This window comes from Salmo salar, chromosome ssa12 (genome assembly GCF_905237065.1).
Source record: "Salmo salar chromosome ssa12, Ssal_v3.1, whole genome shotgun sequence".
In the NCBI taxonomy this organism is placed as follows: Eukaryota; Metazoa; Chordata; class Actinopteri; order Salmoniformes; family Salmonidae; genus Salmo; species Salmo salar.
In genome coordinates this window covers 76,937,098-76,950,953 of record NC_059453.1, presented here as the reverse complement: position 1 = coordinate 76,950,953, position 13,856 = coordinate 76,937,098, and the positions used below count along the sequence as shown (strand labels likewise).

General features: G+C 42.6%; 1 protein-coding gene across 2 annotated transcripts; it reads right to left on the bottom strand.

The window, feature by feature from the left end:
- Positions 1-220: 220 nt before the first annotated feature.
- LOC106565824 (store-operated calcium entry regulator STIMATE) lies at positions 221-13,440 on the bottom strand. 2 transcript variants are annotated; one of them, XM_014133390.2, is made up of 8 exons: positions 12,236-13,438; positions 9,643-9,691; positions 9,346-9,441; positions 8,412-8,533; positions 7,648-7,760; positions 7,406-7,483; positions 5,802-5,951; positions 221-2,247 (listed from the first exon to the last, which is right to left on the bottom strand). In XM_014133390.2, exons 1-8 carry the CDS (start codon positions 12,549-12,551, stop codon positions 2,131-2,133), a joined length of 1,041 nt encoding a protein of 346 aa, XP_013988865.1. In that variant the 5' UTR covers positions 12,552-13,438; the 3' UTR covers positions 221-2,130. The 2 variants fall into 2 exon arrangements, with proteins under 2 accessions (XP_013988865.1, XP_013988866.1); XM_014133391.2 differs by lacking the exon at positions 9,346-9,441 and having other exon boundaries at positions 12,236-13,440.
- Positions 13,441-13,856: the final 416 nt, after the last annotated feature.

Below are 13,856 nucleotides of genomic sequence, written 5' to 3'. Positions count from 1 at the left end.
CCCCTACATTCCAGGAGCCTTCTTAACACTAGCATTTTTACCCTGACAGCTCCCTGGGGGTCTAGTGGTTAAGATTTGGTGCGCTCTGGGTTTGATTCCTGGCCAGGGAATTCACTTTTTAAACCCTCCCACAATGCAGTACAACCCTAGTAAAAGGACAATCCAGAAAGCTCTGTCTATTCAGACATGGTCTTAAAAAAAACACCAAAAAAACCTGCTATTTCAGTGTTTTACTAACTTTATTGCAAAAGCAAAAATAATGGTAATGTAAGTCCTTAATTTGTCAGTCATTTTAATGATCTAGTTATTTTTTCAAAGTACTAAAAGCCCTCTCTTTTGAGCAGAGGGCAACCAGAAGTGTTTTATGATGCTGTATCACCCATTTACCAAACCCGACTGTCATGTATTCCTAAGTATCAGCCAACAACACAATCATTGTCAAACCGTTCAACATCTTCAGCACTATGGTCATCACATTTACTTTATCCCCACTTCTTACTTTGAACAGGAGCATTAAGACAAACACACTCATACAAACATACCTGCACTGTACTGCAGGCTGACCTAGAGTCACTCAAACATACCTTCACTGTACTGCAGGCTGACTCAAACTAGGTCTGTGCTTCTGTCAAACCAACTGAATGCTACTGCAAGTCTTAAGCTCTGGGGCACAAAATGAACACTCACAAACACGGTAAGTTCACATAGGCACATTGTCGAAAACAAAGAATGAACACAAAGAACATCCATAGACCAGTGATAACTGGGAATTGTGCAAGAGCGGAGAGTTTTTTCCCATTGGTTGTGAGGACACACCCTCAGGTCCCATATCTACTCCGTCTCTGAATGAAAAACACTTAGTAGGCTGGGGATCATCATGGTTCTGGCCCAAAATAACTTACTGTAAAAAACAAACAGGACACACCAAAGACAATAAATAAGTAATGAAAGAGATCCCAGTTAACTGTCATACGCAGAGACAGGGAGAGAAGGAGACAGGGAGAGAAGGCTCCAAGCCAGGCCTATAGACCTAAACGGTCACTGGGTGGGCTTGAAATGAGGGTTTCGGTCCCTTGGGTCCGGGTTGGGTGGTGCATGGTGGAGACACACATGCCCAAGCTGCACCGTCCTGACCCGTCCTCCCTCTGCAGTCATGTAGAAGTGGAAACAGTTAGAAACGTGACTGCTGTGGTTATTATAAAACACTGCATCTTCACAGAGCAAAGCCTTCATTGGGGCATCAAGCCACACCTCCCACATTCCCTTAGCCATGCATGAATGGAAAAGTCCACACAGACAGACACACACTCCTCCACCAACTCCTATAACAGGCCATAGCAGTCAGCCTAGCTGAGGAGACAGACAGACATTTCTTATATGGAATCTAGATGAGGAATACAATCACTTTTTGATTCGGAAGAGTATCAGATGTATTAAAATGACAAAGGTTTACTTAAAGGCAGGGGGGACACGCTGAGTTCAATACCAGGTGCCTGTTCTCTCTGTCTACATCCAACCAAGGTCACCGGCTAAACCACAGAAAAAGTAACACCCATTCACAGTTTAACCTGATGCAGTAATATCATTCTGGACTTCTGAAGAGTCAGTGTGGAACAGAATTAGGAATTAGAATAGTCATTTAATAGGATCTTTAGGGTGCTAGCAATTACACTGCATCACCAACTCAAACACACCCAAACCCTCCTATTACAGACTAGTGTTAAACGTTTTCCCAACACCCATATCAAGATTCATTTCCCCAACGAGTGTCACTGAAACACCAGTGACAGATCTATGGTGAAATCTCCTTTAGACATGGTATGTAGTTAGCTGCAGTAAAATCCTTTCCATGGGTTTCTATCCCAGTGCAGAGGCTGCAGGAGTCCCATGTGGATGTGTAGTAATGGCAGTCCAATAGGCTCCATGGTCTGCAGTCTTCCATGATCCCACCTCCCTACATAGGCCCCCTACTCACTCCACAAAGAGACCAATGCCAGCCTGCTGTTAGAGGAATCAAGTACAGGTTGCCAGCAGCCTCCAGTCAGGGCAGCAGGCCCTGGAGGAGGAGAGAGTGGGGATGTGAGTAGACACAGGAGTGGGTCAGACCAGGTCAGACTGGGTAGGCCCAGGTCAAACAGGGATCCCCATACGGTGCTTCTTCTTCTTCTTGACCGTCTTGAGGCCAGTGAGTCTGCGCACATCCTCCTCCTCTGAGTCATCCATCTCATCGTCAGCCGAGAACAGGATCTGAGAGAGAGAAAGAGTTTGGAAATGAGACCAAAGGAAGCCACACACCTGGATGGATGACACTCAAAGCAACCCTGAGTTATGGGTTAAATTAGTTGAATCCCAGAGCTTAAATGCTCACGGACACCAGCAAATTTCCTGTGTCAGCAGAAACATATAATTCGCCCTCCATCTGCCTCTGTGGGGTGGAAGGATGGCGATGGGTCTGGTTGCTTAAAAACTGTTGGGGATAGGGGGCAGTATTTGCACGGCCATATAAAAAACATACCCGATTTAATCTGGTTATAACTCCTGGCCCAGTAACTAGAATATGCATATAATTAGTAGATTTGGATAGAAAACACTCTAAAGTTTCTAAAACTGTTTGAATGGTGTCTGTGAGTATAACAGAACTCATATGGCAGGCCAAAACCTGAGAAGATTCCATGCAGGAAGTGGAAATCTGATTTGTGGAATCACCTTCAACACTTTGCCTATGAAACACACCGCGAGTTAGGATTCATTTAGCACTTCCTAAGGCTTCCACTAGATGTCAACAGTCTTTACAAAGTGGTTTGAGTCTTCTCCGGTAGAAACTGACCGAAAGAGAGTCTTGGAAAGTTGGTCATAGAGGGAGGGCCATTACTACTATGACGCGGGCGCCCATGGGTACCCTTTCATTCCGAAACGTTTAGTAAGACAATGCAATCGTCCGCCTTGAATATTATTGAAGCACTGGTTGAAAAAGGCCCTAAAGATTTATGTTATACAACGTTTGACATGTTTGAACGAACGTAAATATATATTTTTTGCACATTCGTGACGTCAAGTCCAACGCGCCTCGTACATTATGAGTAGCCTTCGGAACGCGCTAACAAGAAGGAACTATTGGGACATAAATTATTAACTTTTTCGAACAAAACTACATTTGTTGTGGACCTGGGATTCCTGGAAGTGCCTTCTGATGAAGATAATCAAAGGTAAGGGAATATTTACAAAAGTATATTTGATTTTAGATGGTTCCAAGATGGCGCTAACCTGTATCGCCTAGCCTATTTTTCTGAGCATACCACCTCGTTTATTGCAAAGTGTGATTTCCCAGTAAAGTTCTTTTTAGATCTGGCAATGCGGTTGCATTCACGAGATGTTAATCTATAATTCTTTGAATGACAATATTACATTTTAACAATGTTTTCGAATAGTAATTTTGTAAATTGTAGCGCTGATTCACCGGAAGCATTTGAGGGAAAATATTTTCTGAATGTCACGCTCCGATTTAAAATGCTGTTTTTATATATAAATATGAACTTTATCGAACAAAAAATGCATGTATTGTGTAACATGATGTCCTAGGAGTGTCATCTGATGAAGATTGTCAAAGGTTAGTGCTGCATTTAGCTGTGTTTTGGGTATTTGTGATGCATGCTAGTTGCTTTGAAAATGGCAGTGTGATTTTTTTGGCAGGGTACTCTCCTAACATAATCTAATGTTTTGCTTTTGCTGTAAAGCCTATTTGAAATCGGACAACGTGGTTCGATTCAGGAGAGGTGTATCTATAAAATGGTGTAAAATAGTCATATGTTTGAGAAATTGAAGTTATAGCATTTATGAGGTATTTGTATTTCGCACGACGCGATTTCACTGGCTGTCAGGTTCCCAGACAGGTTACGATAAGAAAGTGCTCACCCTGGTGGCAGTCTGTTATACTACATCTCTCAGAAAGGCTCCTCTCTTTTTTCACACCTTCCATGTAATTGGGTCATCTTTTGATCAGTGACTGTACAGTCTAGTGTGTATAAAAAGTGTGTTCCCTGACCGGGAATCGAACCTGGGATGGGGTGGTGAGAGCAGCGAATCCTAATCACTAGACCACCAGGGAGATGTGGTGGCAGGAATACATATGCCCCGGACTATTTGATAGAGGGGAGGAGTCTTTTAGAGTGGTATTTGGGTGTAGTATTGAAGCTTGCCATCAAGGTTTTTTTTACATTGTAAGCCTCTTTTACTGAAGCAAAAACTAGCTCCAACTCATCAAAATAAAACAAGCCTGTGATGACATAGCTATATGCCCCCTTTTATAATGAGAGAGCGATAAGATCACGGCTCTGAATATTTATTTCAGCTTGAGGCAGATTACTAAAGCCATACATGCTCCATGTTAACCTGTACAGCAGTGTTTCTTTAGTAGTGGGTTTGGAGATAGTTCCTGTGACTGGAGGAAGTGCTCACAGTCTGGTACACTACACCCAGATGTCTATGAGAAACTACTCCCCTGTCACATGCCACAAATTCCATATACTGGTAATTCCATAGGACATGCATTCCTGATATTAGACATGATGGTCTAGTGGTTAGGATTTGGTGCTCTCACCGCCATGCCTGGGTTTGATTCCCGGTCAGGGAACACACTTTCAATAACTCCTAGAATCCACTGTCACAAAACATGGTGCTTTGGGTGATCCATGAGTAACTGTGGAAACCAATTACTTAGCTATCACAATCAGCTCAACATTTGATTCTAAAGCAACTCACTACTTCCATTTATGATGAGAAATGTGGTGCTTTGGAATCAGAAGGAAAAAAAAACACTCCTTATAAATGATGTTTGTTTTTAGAGTTTCTGGTGAATAAGAAATCCCCCTGCTCAAGGCAGACTTAAATGACTTCATGCATGATATTTGAGTGAGGTGGTTGTCTCTGGTCTTTGGAGCAGATCACAGGGCCAGGTCCATCTGGTTTACAGGTCTGTAAAGTGACTGGCCTTGGGCACAGGGTGGAGTGATTCACAGCCCAGAGACAGGCTTCTGTTGGTGCTGGGCAAGTTTGTCTACACAGCCAGGGGAGGATGTAAGTTAGCCTAGTGGCTACGTCAGCCTGAGGCAATGGGAGGAGAGAGAGGCCACACAGGGCTTGGACGAGGTGGACGAGGCTCAGAATCAAATCTTAGGACTTAGTGTATTCCTCCTAAGGATTTTTCAGAGCTTTCCCAAAAAACAGCTTTTCCAGTGATTTAGGTGTGTAATGTACACCGAGTGTACAAAACATTAAGAACACCTGCTTTTTCCATGAGACACTGACCACGTGAAAGCTATGATCTCTTATTGATCCACTTCAATCACTGTAGGTGAAGTGGAGGAGACAGGTTAATGAAGGATTTTTAATAAACCAATTAGGCACATTTGGGCAGACTTGATACAACATTTTTTACAGAAATGCAACGGTTCATTGGATCAGTCTAACACTACGCAAATACACTGCTGTCATCTAGTGGCTAAAATCTACATTTTGCCTAAACTGGAATAATACATTGTGGCCTTTCTCTTGCATTTTAAAGATAGAAATAAAAAAACGCATGTTTTTGTCTTTGAATTATCTTTTACCAGATCTAGTGTGTTATATTCTTTTACATTAATTTCACATTTCCACAAACTTCAAAGTGTTTCCTTTCAAATGGTATCAAGAATATGCATATCGTTGCTTCAAGTCCTGAGCTACAGGCAGTTAGATTTGTTAAGCATTCTTTTATTAAGCATTCTGTGTCTATGACTTTATAAATGGCCGTGTCCATGTCTTACCTCAGACTCTGAGTCGTCGTGGGAGAGTGCCCGCCTGTAGCGCACCTTACTGTTGCCCCTCACGTCCTCCCCCACCTCCCGCTCCTCCAGCTTGGCTTTTGTCCGCCCCTTCTTCATCAGGAAGTTATCTACCACCCAAAACATCAGGGCCTGAGGAAAACATACAGTACACAGCTCAGTGAGCAAGTACAACAGACACACATGACAGTTTGAAGATCACACACAAGCCTAAATGGCTGAAATCTGCAGACATAAACATCACATCAAATGCACTTAGTTGAAGCAATTACATTTCAAAAGGGATGCAAATATCGGTCAATTTTGCTGCCGATTAACTGACCGTCATTAACCGGTCAACAAACGGTAAAAAAATGTCCAAACAGTAAAATTATGTGACCAACAGAAAATACTATTAGAGATCTGTATATAATGACCAGATGCTTATGTTTCTGTCCTAACAATGGGAGTTGAACCAAGGCGGGAAAGCAGGCGACAAGCTTAGGCCCAAAATAAGACCATGGAAACCTATTGGGTTTATTTTGGACAGATTTTGGCGAGAGTGAAACCTCTCGCTTTGCCATATCCTCTCTGGTACCTTGCATTCATACAAGGACCAGACATTTTTCATTAAGAGCTGAATGGAAACATGCAACAATAGCAAGCCTATCATATTATAGTTCAAAAGGCTATAGACTACTTTGAACATACAAGTCCTGTATTGAAGCATCTAATCAAACGTCCTTTTCAAACATTTGCCAAAATGCAATATGCGGAAAACACCATTCTAAACCTAATTTGAGCAGTTGTGACAGATTAAAATCTCAGAAATTTAGAAAGAGGGGGAATGTAATAGCAACAACTATGATGGGTTGCTAATATGGATTGTGCCTATGGCTTCTGAACAACGAAATAAAGTTGATATGAATTAGAACAGGAGAGAAATGCTGGTTAATGGCATGAGGGAAAAAAATTGCCTCCATGTTTCTACAGATCAATTTTCGTAAGGCTACTTTGAAGCAAGGTAAGACATGCCTCATTATTTGAAGTAAAAGTATCAGGTTTGAAACAATTATACTGCCTCGAGCTCACATTGCAAAGTGGTGGGTGACAAACTATCAGTCAACGGTAGGCAGGCTATAGTATAGAGTATACACCTGAACGGCGTACGGGAGGAGCGCTTTAATTACAAGTTGATGTTGAGAAATAAAAATAGCTCCTTTTAAATCGTGGCCACCAAAATGTTGAACACACGATTGCACTTGTTGCAATTGTTAAATTGTTGCGCAATGACTGGGCTTCCAAAAGCAGGCTTCACTCTAGTAGCCTACAGACTTTTTAAGGGGCTACTCTCACGCTGTCTGACAGGTGGAAGGCTATTCCACTCCTCAAACTAGGCTCTGTATGCTGTACGTGTATGATAAATAATATACATGACGAAAATACAAACGTGCCAATTTAATTCCAAAATTAAGAAAATGACCTTAAAGACTGATAAGCATGACCAGGCAAATGTATTTTCAGCAGCTAACCGATTAACGGTTAAGATCACTAAATGTATTTTCAATTGAGCCCTGCCTCACGGAGGTACTGCACACTTAACTTACGTTAACGAAGAACGGGACGATGAGCATGACGATGGCCAGCTCCAACTGAGGGTTGTTTATGGGGTTCAGGAGAGCCAGCTGTGACACACGGTAAGTAAACAGTACACAAACACACCAGAGTTAAAACGATAGAAACAGTTTACAGTACTGTTAGTACTCATACACTTTCCACAGTCATAATATAACTGAACTGACACAACGGTCACGTGGTCAGGAACCTACCCATTATGCCCCCTACTCACCTTCTTCCACTGGGGGATGAGTAGGACCAGGATGATGAGGACCTTCTCAAACATCATGATGAGGATGTAGAGAGCACACTGGCCTGCCCATGCAGTACACTGCACTGGTTCTCCTGTGCACACACACACACAAAGCAAAGATGAACTCGTGACCTATGGACTAGACACACAATCCAATAGACAGAAACAAACGAGCAAAACAGACAAATCCCAACCCACAGAAATACCCAGACAGACGGCAGTTAACTGGAACTCTATATTCCACGTTAAGTTGCAATCTGCAGTTGCTACATCCATTTTTTGGACTTCTAAATGATAAATCCAGTGAATCTTGAAAAACAAATTCTAAATGCCTCATAAGCTTGGTTTAATGGTCATCATACCCCATCAGAACCCAATATATAAGCTTGTTTTACTCCAATGTCTGTAAACAATATAAGTGTGAACAAACATGCATGCCTCGAAACATGGTTAAAACCATAATGTTTGCTATGGTCAGTCCTTGCATCCAAAGCTATGTCTATGAATTTGAGAGAGGTTACATTTCTCCAGGTCCACTGCGTATTACCCCTTTAAATCAAAGCACCGGGGAAATGTTTCCATAAACTCTGCCTTTGGGTAAACAATTTAACAGTGATCGACTATGTTTGATGTGGATGACATTGCAGTAGTGCCCTAGGCAGCCACTCCCCTCTTCTGGACACCATGCGTACTACAGGGTGAAATGATCCCTCATCCACACTGACAAACACACACACTCGCACCATATTCTCCGAAGCGTAGAGCGTCCCACTGCCTCCACTCTACGATAGCACTGATGGCCCTCACCCCGGCATAGATCAGCAGCATTCCAAGAGACGCATCCAGGAGGAAGTTAATGAGGTAACTGAGGAAGAGAGGAGACATCATGCACTTCAAGGTTGAAGTGGACACAATTTTATAGAGACTATACTGAACAGAAATATAAATGCAACATGCAACAATTTAAACAATTTTACTGAGTTAAATTTCATAGAAGGAAATCAGTCAATTCAATAGGCCCTAATCTATGGATTTCACATGAATGGGCAGGGGCGCAGACATGGATGGGCCTATGCCCACCCAACCAATCAGAATTAGTTTTAAAGGGCTTTATTACAGACAGAAATACTCCTCAGCCCCCCTCCCCTCAGAAGATCCCGCGCGCAGGTGAAGAAGCCAGATGTGGAAGTCCTGGGCTGGTGTGGTTACATGTGGTCTGCGATTGTGAGGCCGGTTGGATGTACTGCCAAATTCTCTAAAACAATGTTGGAGGTGGCTTATGGTAGAGAAATGAACATTAAATTCTCTGGAACAGCTATACAGCTCTGTTGGACATTCCTGCAGTCAGCATGCCAATTGCATGCTCCCTTAAAATCTGTGGCATTGTGTTGTGTGACAAAACTCATGCTGTTAAATCAGCTTGTTGATATGCCACTACTATCAGGTGGGTGGATTATCTTGGCAAAGGAGAAATACTCACTAACAGGGATGTAAGCAAATTTGTGCACGCAATTTGTGCGTATGGAACATTTCTGGGATGTTTTATTTCAGCTCATGAAACATGGGACCAACACTTTACATATTGCATTTATATTTACTACATACACAAAAATACAGAGGCACAAAGACAGACAGACATAATGTCTGACAGACACACTCATACAGAGACACACTCACAGTGAGCAGGGGTCCTCCTCTGTGAGGTCAGACAGGTAGACGTTGGCAAAGTGAATGAATAGCATACCAATGGCCTGTTTGGAGGTGTCCAGGAACCTGGTAGAGTTGCCGGGCACAGGAGGGCCTTTTAAGAACTCTTGAGAATTCAAGTTCTTTCAATAGCTCAACATAACACTAGAAAAATTCACAATTTGTCTTGTGTTTATCTTAGTTGCGTTTCTTGGTTAATTGCAATATTGAAGAGGATAAGCTTGACTACTGTGGTTGGAAGTGGGAGTGAGACGGCTGCCATCTTACCAGATCCTCCAGGGCCTTCTCTCATGCTTGGGCTCCCTGAAGCGCTTCACTGTAGACAGGACACAGAGAGTCACATATAGGACTGCCGCTCTCACACACCCACAACAGCAGTGGGATGAATTTGTATCTCTCTCTGGGGCAAATCCAATCATTCTATTAATGTAAATTAATTAAGGACAGCTCCAGTCTGAACTGAAATCGGCTTTACACTTCCATCATCAAGTTTAGTATGTAGGGCAACATCTCAGCACGAAGTATAACGGGGCTATTTCTATGAATATGGCCAGTGTGATGGAAACGCAATTCAGTTTCCCCTTTAGCACCATAGCCTAACCCCTAACTAATGGACTTCAGCAAACAATGTTTTATAGGGTATATTCCCTTAACAAGTCAGCTATTGAGATGCCATGTTTACACAAGGTGAGACCATAGAGGAAGGGTGGATGGTAAGAGGAAGTGGCAGATTTTAGGATGTACATTACATACTAAAATGTCACTGCTTGTTACTAATGTGTCGATCATGATATTATCCACTAAATCTCCCTTGTTCTGTGAGCAGAAGAAATACTTTGGTTGTATCTTATGAGCTGAAAAAAATGTGGTGCATTTGGCACTGTAATCAACCCATTGATAGATCAGAGGACCTGCTAACAGTACGCGACACCAGGCAGGCATTGTCATATTACATGTCACACTGTCTTGGTCACATTTCAACATTATCACCGAGCGTACCAACCTGGGGATGAGAATGATAATAAGGTAGGTGCTTATAGTTGTCCTATTCCACAGTATATTAAGAGTGCATTGATTGGAAATTTGATTTTTGCATATCTGAACTCTCCCTGAGACATCCTCGGAGAGTGGGGTCACGGCCTGGGTCTGCTAACAGCTACCCTTGAGCAATAAGGGTTCAATGCCTTACTCAAGGGCATTGACAGATTTTTCACATTCTTGGCTCTGTGATTCGAACCAGCAACCTTTCGGTTACTGGCCCAATGCTCTAACCGCTAGGCTACCTGACCCCTGCACTGTAGATTGGTGTGTGTTCAAACACAATAGCCTACATGAAAGACAAACTGCCCGTCTCAGTGACTCCTACTCTGGAGGTTAGGCCCCTGCGGACAAGGCGCAAGCCCTTTCTACTAAAGTCTAGGTCTACACTATTATTATTCCTCACTGTGAGTGATGCAAGAGTGTGTATTCTCTGAACACAATGTAATGGCTGACAAATAATGTTTTGGCTGTTCCAGACAATAGTCAGCTTGTTTCCATGCCTGCCCTCTTCTAACCTCCATGACACATGATTGATTGTTGGGAGAGAAAAAAAGTGGTTTAATGATTTATGACTCCACTAATCTACTGGACATACCCTAATCCTCAATTTGGGTTTAAGATATGACACCTCTAGACTCTTGTTACATCTGGAGTATTTCTCTTGTCTTATCCGGTGTCCTGTGTGAATTTAAATATGCTCTCTCTAATTCTCTCTTTCTTTCTCTCGGAGGACCTGAGCCCTAGGACCATGCCTCAGGACTACCTGGCATGATGACTCCTTGCTGTCCCCAGTCCACCTGGCCGTGCTGCTGCTCCAGTTTCAACTGTTCTGCCTGCGGCTATGGAACCCTGACCTGTTCACCGGACGTGCTTGTTGCACCCTCGACAACTACTATGATTATTATTATTTGACCATGCTGGTCATTTATGAACATTTTAACATCTTGACCATGTTCTGTTATAATATCCACCCGGCACAGCCAGAAGAGGACTGGCCACTCCTCATAGCCTGGTTCCTCTCTAGGTTTCTTCCTAGGTTTTTGGCCTTTCTAGGGAGTTTTTCCTGGGGAGTTTTTCCTAGCCACCGTGCTACTTTCACATGCATTGCTTGCTGTTTGGGGTTTTAGGCTGGGTTTCTGTACAGCACTTTGAGATATCAGCTGATGTACGAAGGGCTATATAAATACATTTGATTTGATTTAGACAACAATACCCTAATGTGTGTTAAATACTTTGTGTGCGTGGATGCATGTGCATGTGTCGGTGTAAAGTATGTGTATCTATGTCACCTGTCAAAAGGGGAGCTAGTTTTCCTAGTGTATTGCCCAAGCAAATGTTTACAGGGGAATTCGCATATGGATATGCTGTGACTTCAGACTTCCTCAGACTTGTTGTGTTGTGTTGAGTGTGTAACTACTGACACACCCTGCATGTAGGCTGTGGGCTGGGCTGTGTGAATGTGATGATTCAGGCCCAGTCAATTCCCACTGAGAAAGCTGCCTCAGGCGTCATCACTGCTCTGAGAGCTGAAAATGCCTCACCTCTTGCTGTTGTTGCTGTGAGACTCCTCTCTACCAGGGCAACACTGCTGACTCAGTGGTCAAAGAGGTACTCAATGAGGTCAAATTACATGGCCAAAAATGAACACTATGGGGATGGGACAACACATTTCACACTGTATAATCCAGTATTTTGAGACCGTGTATAAACACTACACAGTGAAATTCAATTTTACAGTAGGCCTAACTGCACAGAACAAACGACCATAAATTAGCACATTTTCCACAGTCAGAGTGGGCATCTGGTTGGCTGTACTCACACATCAGCGTACTGAAGGCCACCATCGCTAGAAGGCCTTGCAGGAAGATGCCGAAAGAGTCCATCAAGTCACCATTCTCGCAGCCACGGGTGTCCGCATTTGGTGTGGAGCGAGCAGACACTGGCGTGTTGGAAGAAGGCATAGCTGACAGAACCACTCCCGGGACAGCCACGTCCCCGGGTTGGGAAAGAAGACTCACCCCACTAACCGCCATAGTAGACCAGTTTAAAGGTTTATTGGCGGATGGCATATACCGTAAATAAGCAATAAAGTCAATGTAAATGTCTCCTCCCCACAGAACGGGCTTCTTCGTCATCCAGTTGTTGTTAAATGGCAATCGATTAGTTATGCAGGAGTTATTGGCAAAAAATAGGTTATCTTCCTTTTAACTACGGAGCCATATCTTCACGTTTCATGTGGCCAGCTTTAGCAAATATATCCCCGTTTTTGATAATCCATTGTATCACCAAATAGCCACAAAAGAACGACATACCATGCATGTCATACTCATTTAACTAACATATTCTTGGTTTACTAAGAAATTAAAATCCAAGCTGTAGCTAGCTTAAATCAGCTATCGATAGCTAACGAACATAACTAGCTACACAGCAGGCAATCATGGACAACGCATATAACAAGTAAATGCATGTGACGACGCAATGTTTACTAACGGAAACATTAGCAACAAAGTTGCAAAATGAGTCATCCCAAGGCATGTTCTGACTTCATGTCATTTTAGCAGAGTTCCTAAACATTTTAGCGGTGCGCGAGAGGGTTAGCAAATTAAGCTAGCTTCACCTAGTTATGTACCACTTAAATATATATATATTTTTTAAGTGTAAGCAAGCTACTTGAGTAAACACCACTGTTTTACCCTGTGACCAATTAAATTATATAAAAACATCGCGTCAGGGACAAACCACCAGCCAACAAGAACAAGTGATGCTAACGGTACCGGTAGCTTAGCTAGTTAATCTGGTTCAAGTACTTGCAATGGATCCCTTGTGCATGTATGAAAGGCATGATATTGCTATTCTCACGATTTCGGATTTGCTACTTTTTCATTTGAAAAATCTGTTTTGCACAAAACATGGGAACGACCAATAATGTTCTCAATGATCAGAGTACATAGCTACCACTGGAATTTCCAGCTGCATCCTTTCTGTGCAAAACGTTTCCTAAACGAAAGAAAATAGAACAAAACGGGGCGGGACTTACCTTAATTTGTCCAATAGAAACTCTCGTTTTCGTTGCAAAACGCAACTGTTTGGACTAATGAATACGCACAGACTGCCCACTCATGTTGACATTACGTAAAGGTTAATGTGGTCGACGTGACACAACGGTATCATGGGAAGTGTAGCTTGGAAAGATTTTGAACCGTGTTGAACTCATAGAGCTCGCCAGCTTCAAGTCCAAAAGCCCGGAAATGATTTACCTCTGGTTCGTTCAGCCATTCGCATGGGGAAAATGAAATGAATGGGGAAAGAATAGGGTTTTGGGATAAACGCCGACACTTTTGTCTGAGGTTTAACACAGACTTAGGAAGTCTTATATGTTTTGTTCTATATGAGATAATATCAGTCAGTTAACATGACCTTTATGAATTATGAAGTCTTTG

What these genes read in the sequence shown, in the direction of transcription:
- LOC106565824 (XM_014133390.2), bottom strand. Translation starts at nt 12,551, where the DNA reads ATGACGAAGAAGCCCGTTCTGTGGGGAGGAGACATTTACATTGACTTT. An exon ending in AGAAGGCCCTGGAGGATCTG is followed by an intron (nt 9,442 to 9,642) that starts GTAAGATGGCAG and finishes CAACTCTACCAG; the next exon opens with GTTCCTGGACACCTCCAAAC. An exon ending in GAGGAGGACCCCTGCTCACT is followed by an intron (nt 8,534 to 9,345) that starts GTGAGTGTGTCT and finishes TCTCTTCCTCAG; the next exon opens with TTACCTCATTAACTTCCTCC.